Source organism: Amaranthus tricolor, chromosome 17, assembly GCF_026212465.1.
Source record: "Amaranthus tricolor cultivar Red isolate AtriRed21 chromosome 17, ASM2621246v1, whole genome shotgun sequence".
Lineage (NCBI taxonomy): Eukaryota > Viridiplantae > Streptophyta > Magnoliopsida > Caryophyllales > Amaranthaceae > Amaranthus > Amaranthus tricolor.
Window position 1 is genome coordinate 5,485,366 of NC_080063.1, and position 18,454 is coordinate 5,503,819.

Sequence of the window (18,454 nt, forward strand, 5' to 3'; positions counted from 1 at the left end):
CATAAATTGACAAACTAATGTGGACATTACTAATTGCAAAAATTTTGATTATTCGACACTGAATTTATTATTGACTTTGACTCTAACTTTTTAAACTCACTTGTTATAATATCTAGATTTGCTAGTATATAGTTCCTTGATCCCATGAACTTTGATTCCTCATTGGCAGTGGGTGGGGAATTAAGAAAAATAGATAAATTGGTATTTTATGTAAAAATGGGAGAATTATGTAAATGAGATGAAAAAGTTAAATGTGTAAATGAAAATAATAGTGTGAATCATGATAAAAAATAAAAATTGAACAAATTTTATAAAATAAACTAAAAAAGAAAGTAAGACAAATTTCATGTACCATTCAAATTATTAAGTTTACCTTTCGTAGATTTTCCTCTTAAAAAATTAGATTTTCAATTAATGGGGTTTTAGGGGCATCCGAGCTGTAAGCCTGTCCTTGCCAACATTCCACTGTACAGCTCAAATAATCTGGATTCAAGAGTTATGTAATTGTAGTCAAATGATTAACTAACAATAAGGAGTACATTTGAATTTTGAACCATCAAAATTTAGGTGTCAAAAATTTCAAGCTCACCAATTTTGGTTCATTATGCCATCTTTATACTCATTCTATAACCACAAATCAGTATTATAGTTCAGCACATTGTTTTACAAGGAAAATAATCACTCATTTCAATAAACTAGTAAGTTCACCCTTCTCATACATGGAGGTTAAGATGTCACATCCTCCGATTAGTTCACCGTTGACGAAAACCTGGGGAAATGTCGGCCAGTTACTGTAGCTCTTCAGGGTCTCTCGTAATCCGGAGTTATACTCCTCATCCAGCACATCCACGCTTTCATAATCCACTCCTTGGCTGTCAAGGATCCCGACTACCCTTTGTGAGAACCCGCATGAAGGGGCGTTTCGAGATCCCTTGATGAAAGCAACAACTTTATTTTCTTTAACCAGTCTATCAATAAGCTGTTCTAGCGGAACTGTCAGCTGCATATGGCGTCCTGGAGTTAGACGGAGATCAGCCTTCTTCTGAGGTGGTGGACGAAACCATGTCGTGTTCCCTGTCTCATTTCCTGGTGGAACCTTTCCTGTGCCTTTAATGTGTTCTTCCATCCATGATTTCCATGCTTGGGTCAGGGAATCTCTGGTAGGATCATCAATAACTCCAACCTACATGAAGTACAGGTTTATGAATGAGAAAATAATACCAATCAATCTCTTTTGATATGAAGCAATCACGGAAAAGAGAGCACAAGCACAAAAACATATGACTTTTCCGATTACAACATGAGTTTGTAGATCTCATGCACACACATAAACTCGTACTATGTGAATTGTATGTACAATGAGCTGAGATTCAGATTTAACATTTCTACTTTTACTGTCTCCAACTGTTCACTAGCTTTCTACTGCTGTACATTGCCAATAGCTATAATAAATTTGAACAGACCTTGCTTTCTAAAATAACCCTTATTACCAATTGGGGACAAGCTTGTTTCTTGAGCTTTATTTACATTATCACATTAATGACTACTGCAAGGTTTATATCAAACACCTATAAGCCGTTCATATAAGAGTTGAACACTTGAACATACAATTCCTGGACACCATTGCTTGAGTTGAATAATCCTCAAAACAAATATTTTCCGCAAAGCACGTACAACTAAATGAGTAATTTTAGGATGGTGCAAGACGCCAGAAGCACTTCAGTTTAGTGTGATAAGAGAAGCTTCTGTTCGTGGTAGCGATCGCATCGCGACTATATCATAAAGCTTTTTGAGGTTGCCGCAGTATAGGCAGAGTAATAGCGAAGCCATCCACAGACCATGAAATAGCTTGATACCATTACCGCAACCACAAATGAATTCAAGAAGTTGCACTATATTGTGCAATGATAAAATTTTGGCCATTAGTTTTTGATTCCTTTTTTTCAATGAGAATTTTAAATATTCAACTTCAGTTATCTTGCATTAATCATGACGACTACTTTTGGCCCAGTGAAATGAAGTCGCAAATTCCCCACATTAAGCAAGTTGTAAGCTAGAAAAATTTTTTTGGATGGAGATATGAAACTAGCTACACTGATCAATAAAAGTATGTATTATGCCCCTAGAGAAAATTGATATGTATGAAGAGAATTGATTCTTTGTAAGGATTTGAAGAATGACAGAGCAAACTCAATATTACGGTAGTGATGATACAAAGCTTGAAGGAAGTCATGAGTGAAAAAAGCACTCAAATGCACAGCAAAGTAGCATACATTCCAAACTGTCGTGAGTTAGTTTGTTTCAAATAGCAAGTACAATCAAGCTTCAAGCATGATGCACCATCAGCATAGTACATACTACATACATATGCAACAATGGATGAGTTCAGAGTGGGAATTTTGGTTTTTTTAAATTTTTTTATTACAAGGTAGGCTGAGGGTAGGGGAATTCTGGGTGAGAATCGAATTTACGACCTTATTTAGAGAATGTGGTACTTGCTCCAACTGAGACAAAACTCGAATGTGTTAACAATGACCTATGTATCCAATTAACAAAGTTAAAATGGAGTTCAAACTTTTGTAGAAGATTAGTTGGGATTCTGCAATTGCATTTCTTTTTGTTGTGAATATAGAAACACAATGCAAGAATAGAAGATGAAAGAGCAAGACAAAAACCGAGAAAAAAGCGCACATAAGTAAACCTTGCAAGAACAAGCAAGAACAAACACACAAGTTTAATGGTACCTTACCTCCCCCACAAAAATATTTTGTGATTTCTTGATTGGAATTCGAAGATTACAAAGAAGAAATTACTCTCTAAGCTCATTGGTCTTAAAATACTACAATGGAGTCTCTCACAAAGATACAAGAAAAATCTCTCAAAACAAGTTCAACAACTCTAGCTTACTTGCACTCTTTACACTTGTTCTGAACTTCTATAGACCTTTTCATAGACTTTACAAAATCATACAAGCAATCCTAGAAATCTCCAAAAAGATCACGTGTGACTACAACGAAAGAGATGTTTTTGACCTACTTTGTTCGAACGAGCGCACCACTTGCCCATTCCAGCAAAGTAGGCTCGAAGTTCTAGGTGGCATTGCCCAAGTACTCGTTCAAGCAACCCCCCCTCCGCTCCTCTTGTTTGGATTCTTTGAAGCATTCTTCCCTAGCAAATCAATACATCATGCGGTCATGCCCATTGTTTCTTTCACTTCCTTCATCAAGGCAAGCTAAAGATTGGCACCTTTTTTTGAATCAGTGTAGGAGAAAAGAAATGGAAGAGAAAGGGAAAGGAAAGGAAGGGGAAAAAACAATAAGGAAAGTTTCCCTTATTTGTTCAAGAGGGAAGGGAAGAAAGAGGAAGAAAAAACTCATGTTCCTTTCAATTTTTTCCTTTAGGAGAGATTTGTCCATCAACAAAATTAAGAAACTAAATCTCTTCAAATCCCTTACTTCATAATCGTTCGCCTTCAAATTTGTTTTCTAAACAAAGGAAAATAAATTCCACCAACTCCCTCTCTTTACTTTCCCTCCAATTAGCTCGATCCAATATACAACGTAAGTGATCGAACTCATCACCACATGTGGGTGATTTGGTTCTTCCAACAACAAATTCCCACTCAAGAACAATTCTACCCCATTCATCAAATGTCACCTTCCTTGATGACTCAACTAAATTCTCATTAACATTGTGGTCGAAGCAACTACCATCAACTTGTAGCATATACAAGTTACTCTTACTTCTCCTTCCCTTTATAAACCGTTGAGCACCATGCTCTAAAATAACTTTTAAGGACTCTCCACAAGCCTTGAAAGAAAATCCAGTAGCATATACAAATTACTATGATAAAATTATTTTTAAAGTTAACAAATTACATTGCGATGTCCGCGAAATGAATCATAACAACGTGAGGTGTAGCGTGTGCAACATCGCGATCGTTAAAGCAATCTTGATGATATTTTTTTTCCTATGGTTCATACAATCCAACCTCAAGCGAAGTTTTTTAGAGAGTTTAAATCATACACCGCTTGAAGCTTCTGTAACAACTTATCGGGATTGGTCTCCTTAAAGTAATTGTACTTCACCTTTGGGGAAATGGCAAGCCATGTAGTATTCATCACCTTCTTCTTAATGAAGGCCACTTACGCTTCTCAGATTGGCACACAAGTGATTGAAATCATCAGCCCATGTGGGTGATATGGTTCTTGCAACAGCACTTCTTTTTGTTTTTGAACTCCCAAATTTATTTACGACTTAACGTATTTCTAATCCTTGTATAACTACTACATGAGCTTTACTCACATTAAATGGTACTCGAGTATTATCTAAAATCCATATGACTCAAACTTAATCAATATTGGGTCTTTATCGCCCTCTTTTTTAAGTCTACCAAGCTCCAACTTTTTATGTTTCTTACCTCCCAAATCATGTTAAATGATTTCCTTTTATCTTTTTCTCAATATTTACAACTCTTAAATCTTGAGATGCTCACTCATTCATCGAAGTATTCGCATTTTCACCACTACCATCTTTCTACTATGAACATTTCTAAAAGCCCAACATTTTGTTCCATATGGTAGCGTTGTCTCATGATTGTTCGATAAAACTTTCCCTTTTAACTTAAAGGGTACACCTCAATCACAAGATATTCCATTATCCTGCTCTCCATTTTTGACACCCTACTTAATTCTATGGTCACATCTTGTTCGACATTTCCACTACTCTAAAGTATGAACTCAAAGTACTTGAAGCATTTACTTCAAGCGAATTCTTTCATTCGAGTTATCAAAGCTAAAATTAGATGTTATTGTAACACACAAACATGTGTCAAAGAAGGCACTTTTGATTTGGTATAATCAACAAAAAATAAAATAAAACTATGAATGCAGAGCTAAAAAATATTATTTCATTTCTTCAATCTATCCAAATCCTCCCCTTTAATCCTATTCCTAAGAATTGTTACACAATCCATAATTTAAACTATTAGCGACACTTTTAACAAACAACATTACCAGACAAATGGAATCAACACCTTCAATACATCTGGTGCATTATTCACCTATTTTTCTCAATTAAACCACTAAAGCTAGAACTAGAAAAAAATAAATAAATAAATAACACAAGTTTCTATGATTTCAGCATCATAAACCTTGATCCAAATTTTATAGTACTAATTAAATATATTTTTGAAGTTTATCTATACACTTTCACATACCTTAAAAGTTTTAATATTTCAATATATATTTATATTGTTATCAAAGGTCCTGCGTAAGTAAAGGTCATATAAAATTCGCCCAATAGGTCACTAAAATCTCAGAAACAAGAAACCAACATTTATCCAAAACAATACAAAAAGGTAGAAACCTTAATCGAGGAACATAATTCCGGCACTTTCTTGAGGTGAGAATCAACACTGGCGGCGACATTCTTAGACAATCCAATAAACTGAAGCTCGCCATCGGAATCATAGACCGCATAGACACCGGCATCAGAAGTCAAGTCTCCACCATTGGCCGGCGACAAGGATATTGAATCTAGTTCTGAGAGTTTCTTGAGAGCTGAAACAACAGAGAGAAAACGAGGTTTAAGCTTGGGGATGGTTGCGATAGTAGTAGTTGTGTGTTTTAGAGAGAGAAAGTTGTGGGTTGTGAAGGAAGATGGAGTTGAAGGAGAGAGGAGAGACACGGTTGGAGATGGAAGACGTTGAAAAGAATTAGAAGAGGTTATATGAAGTGATGGAGAGAGTTTAGGAGATATTGAGTTCATTGTCGCCATTTTTGAAGATAGATAGAGAATGAGAAATGGAAGGGGCAAAGCTCTCGTAAGTTTGGGGTTGTATTGGGGTGCTAATGTGCTAAACCTTGGTGATTACTCGTAGCCTTGTGGGTCCTAACCAAATATCATCGGTTAGATAGAGATGTTCACTCCGTATTCGGATTAAATGTTTCAGATCGGTTTCAAATCGAATTTTGTTTTCATATTAATTTTTACATTATTTTAAATTCATTTTGAAATTAGGTCAAGTCAGATCTAGTTATAAGAGCAGGTAAATATCGGATTATCGGGTTTGTTTTGAACACTTCTTGAGAGACTATGAAATTAAAAGGTTGTACAATTACGCCTGAAATTCATCTATTCCACTCAATTTGCATCTATTTCATTTCGCTAAAACAATATGAGTGGGTACAATTGGGCCGATCCATAAGCCAAAAATTTGAAAATAAAATTAGCCTAAAATGCAGAATTTTAAAAATATAAATTTATTTTTGACCTTAAATAGCCCAATTAATACAATTCAATTAATACAATTTAAAAAGAAAATGAGAATATAGGCTTCATGTTTTGAGGTTGTCTCTTTGAGAGACGAACTCTCACAAGAGTAGTTGTTCTGACATTAAAGTAATAAAATTTCAACTTAAGTAAACCCTAAAATATATCAATTAGAATAAAAAATTTCAATTTTGACTTGAAAGTGATCAATTTTGACATTAAAGTGTTTGAATTCTACTTAAAAGTTTATGACCTTAAACGGGTCAATTATTTTAAAGTTTTTGATTTCGACGTTAAAGTGATCAATTCAGACCTTAAAGTAATTAATTACTTTTAAAAGGAGTAAATAAAGAAAATCGATTTTGAGCTAAAATTGATCAATTTCGACATTAAAGTGATAAATTTCCACTTACAAGTTAATTAACTTAAATGGATCAATTATTTTAAAGTTTTCAATTTTGACATTAAAGTAATCATTTTACACATCAAAGTGATCATCACTTATATATATATGAAGTGATCAATTAAATGATCGATTATAACTAATAAAAGAAATCAATTTTAACCTTAAAGGTATCAACTATAACTTTAAATTGTTCAATTACTGAGCATATATTGGAAAAAACTATAATTAAGTTGATTGTGCTATTAGTCTCAATATGAGACAGTCGCTCTCAAGACCTGTTATTTTCATTTTGAGTTATTCCACTTCTTATATATGGGCTTTTTGCACCTAGGAAATCTTTCTAGGAGGTCACACATCCTAAGATTGCTCCCCACCAAGCACGCTTAACTATGGAGTTCTTAGCAAATGACTCCTTAGAAAAGAAGATATGCCTTGTTGATATAAGTAATCTATCAATCCTTTTTTCAAGCTAAATTTGGGATATCACATGACCCTGTTTTTATGCGGGATATTGGGTTGATGACCATGACCTTACCACATTCGTTTAATTTCAACCACACATTTAACCTTTCTTTTGACATTGTTTACACATTTAATTCTCTCTTTATTTAATAATATATTATATTTTCACAATTTTTCGTACTTTCTTTAAAAATCAAGTTCTTATTCTTTGATTTATTTCTATTGGAAGAAAGGGACGCATATAAGTCTGGTTGCAATAAATTCATTTATACTATGTTTGAAAATGATGACTTCATTTAAAATATAAATTTGACTCAAATTTAGTTTAGTGTTTGGCTAATATAAAATTCAAATTTAGATTTGAGTTAAATCCACTATTGTTAAAAAAGTAATTAAAGGTAAAAATTTGAGAATAATTTCCTAAACTTTGTCACTCTAAATTTTTCATTAATAATTTTATTATTAAAATCTACAATTTAAAATAAAATACTAGACAATTAAGATATCAAGCTTATGGATGTAATAAATACGCTTCTCTTTTATTTTATTGTGTCAAAACATATAAAAAAAACTAATATGCTACATTTTATGCCTCCACTATTGATTTCTTTGCAATTAATTTGTTGCTAGTGTTGAATTATCTTTGAGTAACAATATGAACTTTTTTGATTTGAGGTATACGTAGGATATCTTAAGGTGTTTATTAAATATTTATTATCTTTTTTTTTCCAATAGTTTTTCTCTCCGATTTTAATTGTTGTATCCATATTCACAACACATTTATTAATAGTCTAAGAGAACGAACCATAACCTCTTAAAACATTTAATTTCCCAAAACAAAAAAAATAAGAAATGATAAATGAGATTATTCTTCCCAAAAAAGAAAAAGACAAAAAGAAAAACTCCTAACTCACCTACAAATACCAACCAATGCACCACAATGATAGAGTAAATTACATTGGATTTAGAAGTGTTCATTCAGATAATTAGGTTGATTTCGAATTATATGTTTCGGATCAATTTGAAATCGAATTTTGCGTTTATATTGTTTTTACGTAAGTATAAATCATTTTTACGTAAATATAAATCATTTTTAAAATCAGATCAAATCAAATTTAATTATAAAATCGGATTAATTTCGAATCATGAAATCTTCTTTGAAACCTCTATTCCCACTGTATTATTAACCTTCCACTAGCTACATGGAGAAAACGTGAGACACCCAACTCACTTCTTAATAAAACAAATAATAATAAAATAAATAAATAAATAAATAAATAAATAAATAAATAATCAACCTTCATGTTTAATTCTCCCTTTATTAATACAATATAATCACTGTAGATTCACCACTTATTAATACATGATCAGTGTAGATTCACCCTTTATTGATATATAATCACTGTAGCAATGATATTATTTTATTACTTAAATGCTATTAAATACTCTATATATAGTGAGATTTATAAATCAAATATTCACAACCTTATCCTTGTTATTGATAATAAAGTATTGTTTTCAATTGATCATTGGTAAAAAATTAACAATCATTATTGACAATTTCACATAAATAAGAAGTACAAACGATATAAATGAATCATTTTACTATGATTCATTATAATCCGATATCAAATACTATAAATCTTTAATCCCATTAAAATAAGATACAAACCCTCAATAATGACTATATATACTTAATGTTCTTACTTTTTAGGGTAAAATTAACCATAGCATTCTTTTTAAAGGGAGTATATGGAGATGAATTGTCGGTCACTTTTCTCATCCAAACCCTATTTTCAAGCGGAATATTGAGTTGATGATAATGAATAAGTATTTTATTTTATTAAATATCCTAAAAATATAAATAAATAAAGGGTTTTGAAGAAGGGTGAAAAACCTACCCCAACCATTTCAATTCCTTTAGCTTTACATTTACTCAACAACCTATAAAATAATTTAATCATCTACCACTTTTTTGTATGTGTCTTCATCATTCTCTTTATTTTCAACAACTAACAATTTATTAATTAACCCCCCAACTCATCAATTGTTTTCTTCATGTTCTCCTTATATCTTCACTAATAATCTCAATATTAATCAACTAGCTTATTATTAATTACTTCCTTAATTTCATCAAAATGATGAAATCATATAGAGGAAAACTACCTCTCCCTATTATTGTAGGAATAATATGTGTTCTTGCATTCTTTGTTTTCTTGTACAATCAAAGAATGATCCTTCTTTCTTCTACTTATCTTGTAAGGATTAGCACTTGTGCTAGACAATCAACAGGTAATTGTAAAGGTTTTCTTATGTATATATAGTATCATGCATGCATGCATATGTATAAAAATAATACTCTTCTGTTTAAGTTTGCTATCGAAAATAACATGTAAAGGAAAATGTCATTTTCAGTAGCGAACTCAAATGGACAGAATGGTATGTAGATTGTAACTTATTTTGTAACACGACATATATATTTGTCTATCAGATTCGTATATAATTACATAAGAGTGTATTTGGACAACAATTATACATTCAATGAATGGCGTACGTGGTGATCGTGAATAGAGGTATTCAACAAGTTGGGGTCTCATTAAAAATTCATCACCTAATCTATGAAGATTAGGCATGAAATTTGTTCTTAAAATTTAAATGGGTAGTCAAGTATTGGTTGGTTGTATAAAATTTTATGATAATTATTTACTCAAGTGTTATTTCTTTCATATATTCTATTTAATTTTTATTTATATATTATAACCAACTACTTAGAATAGATTTAGTTGATGAGGTTGTTGACCGATCCAATACGTAAATTGAAAAATAAAAGAGATTAATTAACATATAAGTTTGATGGACTAATACTCCGATTCGATCCACCTATTATCAATTGGTTTTATAATGAAACCTCGTCGAATTTATTTCCAGTCAAATTTCCTCTTTTATACAAGTCAAATAACAAATAAAGTAGGTTCGAAAAATTAATAGCGTTCCCAATCAATTATTTTTAGTAATTAAACTTTGTAATTTGGAGTAAGACTAGTAAATCCCTTACATTTAATTAATTATTGTCGTAAGTCATGAGAATTTAACACATATCACAATTCACATTAAGTTAAAAAAAGTTTTAAATTTTTATTTATACATTTATTTTGTTTTTATGTAAGCTTCTATGTATTATAATTTCATCTAATTAATTTTGGTGATCATAAATGGGTGGTAATTAATGCAGATGGAACACGAGCAGGAAGAGATGGGATGGAAGACGAAGATAAACTGGAGTATGATGCAGATATTTGTGATATAAGTGACGGTAAATGGGTGTTTAATCGGTCAATTAAGCCACTTTACTCGGATCGAACCTGCCCTTATTTGGATAAACAAGTTTCTTGTGTTAAAAATGGACGTCCTGATTCTAACTATCGCTATTGGCATTGGCAACCTGATGAATGCTCTTTGCGAAGGTACGCTTGCTTTTAGACTGATAAATTTGTTATTAGGCTAGTAAATAAACTTACAAAAGAGAAGAGTCATTGACACAAATTTAATAAGATTTCATCTTAAAATCAATTGATAATAGGCGTTATATTAGTCAATATCTCTCTAATTTTTGACTTGAGGTCACAGGTTATTTTTCTAAAAATTTGCATTATATGATTCATATATGTGCAAGTTGTTTTATGGATATGATGCAAACTATATTATATTACTTCATATTTTGTAAATATAGTGATTATTATTTCATATTGTAAAATCATATTTATATAAGAGTATTTTTTTATTAAAAAATTTGTGTATTACACGAAGATTTTATATTAGTGTTTTAAAATTCTTACTTCACCTTTGCATGCCTATTTAATCTCTTGTTCATAACATAATTAATTAAAGAGTGATAATGGTTGATGAAGTTTGTTAATTACACTCCAGATTTAATCCAGAAAGAGCATTAAAAAAGCTAAAAGGAAAAAGATTATTGTTTGTGGGAGACTCATTGCAACGAGGGCAATGGCAATCTTTTGTTTGTTTAGTGGAATCAATTATACCGGATGGACAAAAGTCCATGAAGCGTGGACGTGCTCATTCAGTCTTCAAAGCCAAGGTAAGTTTTACTTTTTTTAATTGGTTAAATTAGGTCGGATCTATTGTGAATGCCAGCATATTAACAAAGAGACACGAGGTGCACACACTTCATAAGCCAAGGAGATAATATTATCCCAAAATTATATGGCAATGGGAATAAGGCCTCCAATAGCTTATAAAGTGTGCACACCATTTTTAATTTGTCGACGTGGGATAAACCATCCCAACACCCCCTCACATGCAAACCCTCATCAAGTTTGATGTCATTAGGGTAATTTCTGACCCTAGGCAAGATAGACATTTCGTAGAGTCCATAGATAGAAAAGAGTCTAATTAATACCTCAATTCAACAATGTTGTCATGTAAGATATAGAACGTCGTTTGTAAAGTTGTAACTACACTTTTGCCAAATAGCCAGGAACAACACTGATATGATATCTCTTCTACTATCAAATGGTGTTAGAATTGAACCTTATCGGATTTGCCTCTTATGTGGGTTTTATTATGTGTAAGCTCTATAACAAATTCATCAACTTCTTCGTCATAAGAGTAGAATGTTAAAGATAAAAGTCAATTGAGAATCGAGTGTTGGATCAATTGGCGTGTATGTATAACTTTCTTTAAGTAAAGTCATGAATTCGATTTTCCATGCCTCCTTCCCTAGCCCTCCTCTTCTTTCAACAAGTCGACATAACTTTTACTGAAAAAAAGTTTAAATATTTCCATGATTGTTTAACAAAGTAATAAAAGGAATTGCATCTCAGAAAAAATATGATGTGAGGGTGAAACACAAGCAAGTTAGTTTCTTTGAATCTGGACATCATGTGAATGCTTCATCTTTACTGTTGTTTGGTGCACACTATTGTGTTCTATCTATTTAGCCTTATTTAGTTTTAATACAAAGACTAAAAAATTAATATAATGAGTTAAAATAATTGTGTATTTAGAAATAAGAAAGAGAATATAGAAAGTAAAAGTGGTTGGATATTTGAGTAGTATCGAAAAATAAAAATATAGTAAATATATTGAGACAAACTAAAATTAAAAATGTAATATATTGAGCGGGGACAAAGGAGTATGCTTCAACTCTACTCTATGATTAGAGGAAAAAACGAAATGAATAAGCTAATTTATTAAAAAAAAAGCACCAAATAAGTGATAATTCAACTGATTTCCAAAAATAAGCGTATAATTTCCAAGCCTGAGGTCTGGGGTTGTTCGCAGTTACTAACTGCGAATAGAAGAATTGGTCAAAAAAGTCAAAGAACTAGTCAAAAAAGGTCAAGTCCTCTTCGCAGTTAGGAACTATGAACAGCTTTTTGACTTTTTTTTACCAGTTCAATCTTCTATAAATACCAAAATCTTATAACTCAATTCATTCATTCATATTCACCAATTTATCATCCTAAGTTAAGGTAATTTCTATAATTTAGATTAATTCTTTATTGTTATTGTTGAAATGAATTATTGTTAATTTTGTTAATGCTTCTAAATATATACAAATGTTGGAAATGTACAACTAAATAAACATATATATCGATAGTCAATCAAAATACACAAAAACCTAAAGCTACGATCATCACCTTCATCTACCCTATCCAACTGATTTGGTCTCCTACGCCTCCTACGGTAGTAAGAGGCGTTCGTGTGTCACTCTGGTAGGGGAGGGGACTGGTATTTTGATGGCTGGCATGGCCCAGGTTGCGAGGTCCCTGCAACGTCACCGGGGTATGACAAGTCCATCTCCTCCAAATAAACGTCATAAGAAGGAGATAAGACGTGCACATAGGCGGTAGCCAATGATGACTCCGTAGCTACTTCCGGTCTGAAGTGCTGGAACTGCATGCCAAGGAGCATGCCTTGCGCAATCTCCCTCACTGGCTCCTCATGGCTAGACCGAATCACGGTTGCCGCACCTTGTGCCTGCAATTAATAGTTAGTTAATATAACATTATATTATGTAATCTGCAACATGAATCATTTAAATGCAAATGAAGACTTACAAATTGGGTCATCGTAGACGCTGCAGGAGCATAATGGGCCGCTGCAATGATGCCACGTGGTGTCATCCATCAGCGAGTGATGGAGAGGAACCACGGCATGTAGTCACGTGTAGTAGGCGCGCCAACAGTATCGGTTGGCGCACCTTGGGGTAGCAGCTCCAGTCTATGATCCCAACGAGCGATGTGGCGCCTGTTGATCTCCATCCAATTCGTCGTACCGTGATTCTTGCGAGAAATCAGGTGCAAGTCGGGTTCAGTGTCGCAAGGTGGTGGAATGCCTTGTACCCACCCATATTGGAGCAGTACGCGCTCCGGTAGATGTACTTCGACAATGTCGAAGCATATGAGTGGCACGGAAGCGCCTCCACGCACCTGACTGAATCCCCGAGAGCTCAGGCACATCTACGTAGGCTTCCGCAGGCTACGGGTCCAATCCAATCTTAGAACATATAAAACGTTTTAAGTGATTCAAATCCATGTTCGAGTTGCCCCCCAACATAATGAACTTGGCAACTACTTTCTCGAATAGAACCATTCCAAAAACATACTATAGTGACACGAAATGATGCCATTTTTATATGAATACAAACAAAATCAACATCATCATCAACTTCATGTCAATACAACTACATTATATTCATTTGATTATAATCTTTTTGATATATAAAGTAATAAAGTACATAATGTAACTAAGTTTATACATATATAATGTACATAAAATTCAACTTATAAATCAATTAATAACAACATTAAAATTTCTAATAATATATATATATATATATATATATATATATATATATATATATATATATATATATATAATTCAAATAATAAATCAAGTAATAAGTTCATAAGTAATATTTCTAATAACAACATCAAAATTTCTAATAATATATAATGTACATAAAATTCAAATAATAAATCAACTAATAAGTTCATAAGTAATACTTCTAATAACAACATCAAAATTTCTAATAATATATAATGTATATAATATTCAACTAATTCAATATACTCATCAACAACAATACTTCAAAAAACAGCAAAATAAAGCTATTAAAACAATTAAACATTACCTTGATCAGTTATGGATGAATAAGAAGAGTGTAGATTTTAGAACTAGTGACCTACATTTGAGTAAATAACCAAACTTCATTAAAACCCTAAAAAACAATATATATATATATATATATATATATATATATATATATATATATATATATATATATATATATATATATATATATTAAAAAAAATGTATAAAAGTTTACCTTTGCGCAAGCTAGAGTATCCCAGACTAAATTTGAAGTGCCAAATTGAAAGAGGAATGTAAGAATTGATGGATTGAAGATAGTCTAAGATTGGTTTTTGAAAGGAAAATGTCGAGTTTTAATAGGTTAGGGTTTTGAATTTGGGAAAAATGGGGAAGAAGGGACCTGCAGCTGTGTTTATGCTCGATGGTGTTCGCAGTTACTAACTGCAAACATAAAACAGGCCTGTTCGCAGTTATTAACTGCGAACAACTTTTTAAAAATTTTTGTTCGTAGTTAGTAACTGCGAACAACTCAAACCTCAAATTTAGAAGTTACACGCTCATTTTTGGAAATAAGTTAGATTTTGACTTATTTTGTGCTTTTTTTTAATATATTAGTTTATCCATTTCATTTTTTCATGATTAGAGAGCATTGCATTTATATAAGCATTTGAGGTTAATATCTTCATTTTGAATTTAAATATACATATATACTAGTATAGATAATTTTGTTAAGGAAAAAAAATAATTATTCAGTGAATATATATAATGTAAATGACTTTTTAGAACTTAATGTTTTCATATTATACTACATAAAGACAATATGATTAAAATTATGTAAAATTACTTAATATGGATAAATTTTTGGGAAAATTGTCAAAAAGTACCTAAAAAAAATTTTTTATTCCAAAAAGTACCGGATAAAAAAAAATTTGCCAAATTACCTAATAAAATTTTTTCTTTTCCAAAGAGTACCAAGTAACGTTTTCCTTTAGCTGACTGTTAAAATCAAAAATTCTTTTCCTTCATTTTCAATTTCTTTTCCAATTTAATTTTGATTTTGAGTAAAAAGTAGAGGAACAAGACAATGAGAAAATTGAATTGGAAAAGAAATTAAAGATAAGGAAGAAAAAAATTTGATTTTGATAAGTCAACCGTTATATTTGACGGTCAACTGAAGGAAAACGTTAATTGGTATTCTTTAGAAAAGAAAAATTTTTATCAGGTATTTTTTGACAAAACTTTTTTTGTTAAGTACTTTTTGAAAAAAAAAAAATTTTATTAAATTTTTTTTGACACTTTTCCCTAAATTTTTTGATCGTTTACTCAACTTTAAAGTTTTAACATCTTGTTTATTAGATTTGCAACTTCTTTATTTGACTAAATAAAATAATACACTTATCAATATCATTTTCCTGGAATAAATATATGTAGTTAAATAGTGGATTATTTGGTTCTCATTGAAATTAAATTTCCATGATAATTAATGCACGGGAATTTAACTTCCATGCTTATCCCCTGTGAATTAAACAATATTGTTTAGTTGACACAGAAATTCGTACAAGTTATAAAATTAACTTCCCTTTAAATATTTAATTGTGTTAGCTGAGAATTGAGGTCTTTAATAAATTGTTGTGTTAACAGGAATACAATGCAACAATAGAATTTTACTGGGCCCCATTTCTGGTAGAGTCAAATTCAGATCTTAAGATTGTAGGTGATCCAAGGAAGAGGATCTTGAAGGTGGATTCTGTTGCTAAGCATGCCAAGCATTGGTTAGATGTTGATTTCCTTGTCTTCAACACCTATGTTTGGTGGATGAGTGGCTTGAAGATCAACTCTTTGTAAGCTTTTCTATTTTCAAACCAAATATCCTAACGGCCCGTTTGGTACATGGTATTAGAGGACGGTAATGGTAATAAAATTAAGTAATAAAAAATTTAGTTGTTTGGATGCCTTCAATGGTAATGGATGGTAATAAAATAAGGTAATGAAATTACCAAAAAGGGCCATTTTTATTACCATCAAACAACCTGGTATTAGGCTGTAATGGTAATGAAGTATTACTGTGGTAATAAAATAAGGTAATGTTGTTTCGAGCTAAAGAAAAAAAATAATGAAGAAAAAAAAAGGTAATGTATGTAATTATCCAAAAAAAATATTATTATTAAAAAAAGAATCATTAGATTGAATAATTTAGATACAATAATGCTTTTAGATACAAATATAGAATAATGAAACTAAGAGTCATTACCGTTTTTTATTACTAACAACCAAATGCAATCAATGAAATATTATCTTCCATTACCATTCTTTAGTCATGCACACCAAACAAAAGAATATTTATTACCAATTCTCATATCCATTCCTTCATTACTATTGCCATTATAACATTTCACTCCCATTACTTCATTACCATCAACCAAACGGGCCGATAGTAACAATTACTCTTTTATATATATATTCTTGTTCCAAAAAGGTCTTATAGACCATAACTGTCTTATTTTTTTGATAAGATTATAAGAGTATGATTTGTGGTCATCAAATACTTTTTAAATTCTGATCATAATTTTTATAAGCGTGTTATAATGACTTTTTATTGTGATTGTTGAGTACAGATGGGGATCATTTGCAAATGGAGAAGAAGGGTATGAAGCATTGGATGCACCTATTGCATATAGGCTTGCTTTAAAGACATGGGCTAATTGGGTTGATTCAACTATTAATCCTAACAAGACTAGGGTGTTCTTCACTACAATGTCTCCCACTCACATGAGGTTTACACTCTTTCCTTCTCGAGATTAATTGATGCAATTTCATCCGAGTTATTGGCATACCAATTTTCATATCTTTTATATGCTTTAGCATACATAATAACATTCGTATTTTTAAAGCTTATTAGACTCTAAAGAGTCACGTCTTTATAAAAAAAATATCTCAATTCTCACTTAGCCAACACTCTTACTTGAGCCCACCATGAAATCAATAAAAAAGCCTATTAGAATCTATCCACTCTACTCAATTTAAGGCAGTCTAAGCCAATTAAAGTTTCTACAAATATATACATAAACAATCAAAAACTAATCTAAAGAGAAAATAAGATTAAATACACATTTACACACACAATGACACAAGTCTAGGAATTTGAATCCACAATAAAAAATGATTGATCAGGTCAACCTAGCATGTTTTATAACATATCTAAGGATATAATGTCTAAAAACCAACTCAATTAAAACCTTGAATCGAAAGTTGATTTCAATATTATGGAATTTAGCTCAATAAGCTTTTGAATATAAAAGACAATAAACATGTTCAAATACATAGGCAAAGCCATAAGGGAGCTAGCAGAGGCCTGATCCCACGGTTCACCCTCGCAGTCCATTTTTTAAAAAGTTTAAGAACATTCATATCGCACGTGTTAGCAAATCAAGTCTTCTTAGCAACAACTTTTTAATAATCTTTTAATTTTTATTTTCTGACTTTGCTCCGTTCAAAAACTTCACATTACAGACCAGTCGAGTGGAACAACAAGGACGGCATAAAATGCTTCAATGAAACAAAACCAGTAAAGAAAAGAGGACATTGGGGATCCGGTTCCGATAAACGGATAATGCATGTAGTTGCAGATGTATTGGGTAAAATGAAAGTCCCAGTGACAATCCTAAATGTGACTCAACTCTCAGAATACAGAGTAGATGCACATACCAAAGTGTATACAGAGACAGGAGGTAAACTACTAACTGATGAACAGAAAGCAGACCCTTTACACCATGCTGATTGTATACATTGGTGTTTACCTGGTGTTCCCGATACTTGGAATCAAATTTTTCTTTCCTTTTTGTGATATTGTGTAACCTTAAAACAAATATGGTTACTTGTCAAGTGATTCAACAACCTTCAATTATAAATAGTGCTTTCAAGTTTCATTCTTTTGTGTTATTTTTTCCCTTTTTAAATTTGCATAATATGATTTAAAAATATATTTTGTAGTGTAAATTTAAATGGGCAAATAGAGTAATTTTATTTTGAAAGTCTAGTTTTTGATTTTAATATTGGGTCAAAGCATGTAACAAGACATGTATACAGCCAAAAGCGAAGCTAAGAAGATTTGAAAAAAAAATTTCTTCCTTTAAAATAGCTATTCAATCTTCACATGTAAAATTGGGGAAATTAATCTTTCATTTAGTTAGTAAA

At 31.5% G+C, this 18,454-nt stretch overlaps 2 protein-coding genes across 2 annotated transcripts; one reads left to right on the forward strand and one right to left on the reverse strand.

The window, feature by feature from the left end:
• Window positions 1–518: 518 nt before the first annotated feature.
• LOC130804756 (bifunctional monothiol glutaredoxin-S16, chloroplastic) lies at window positions 519–5,854 on the reverse strand. The gene is made up of 2 exons (XM_057669322.1): window positions 5,368–5,854; window positions 519–1,183 (listed from the first exon to the last, which is right to left on the reverse strand). Exons 1-2 carry the CDS (start codon window positions 5,776–5,778, stop codon window positions 683–685), a joined length of 912 nt encoding a protein of 303 aa, XP_057525305.1. The 5' UTR covers window positions 5,779–5,854; the 3' UTR covers window positions 519–682.
• A 3,294-nt stretch (window positions 5,855–9,148) lies between these two features.
• Window positions 9,149–18,186, forward strand: LOC130804755 (protein trichome birefringence-like 3). Its single transcript, XM_057669321.1, has 6 exons — window positions 9,149–9,433; window positions 10,374–10,605; window positions 11,069–11,240; window positions 15,902–16,101; window positions 16,876–17,034; window positions 17,771–18,186. The coding sequence occupies exons 1-6, from the start codon at window positions 9,280–9,282 to the stop codon at window positions 18,102–18,104; spliced, it is 1,251 nt and encodes a 416-aa protein (XP_057525304.1). The 5' UTR covers window positions 9,149–9,279; the 3' UTR covers window positions 18,105–18,186.
• Window positions 18,187–18,454: the final 268 nt, after the last annotated feature.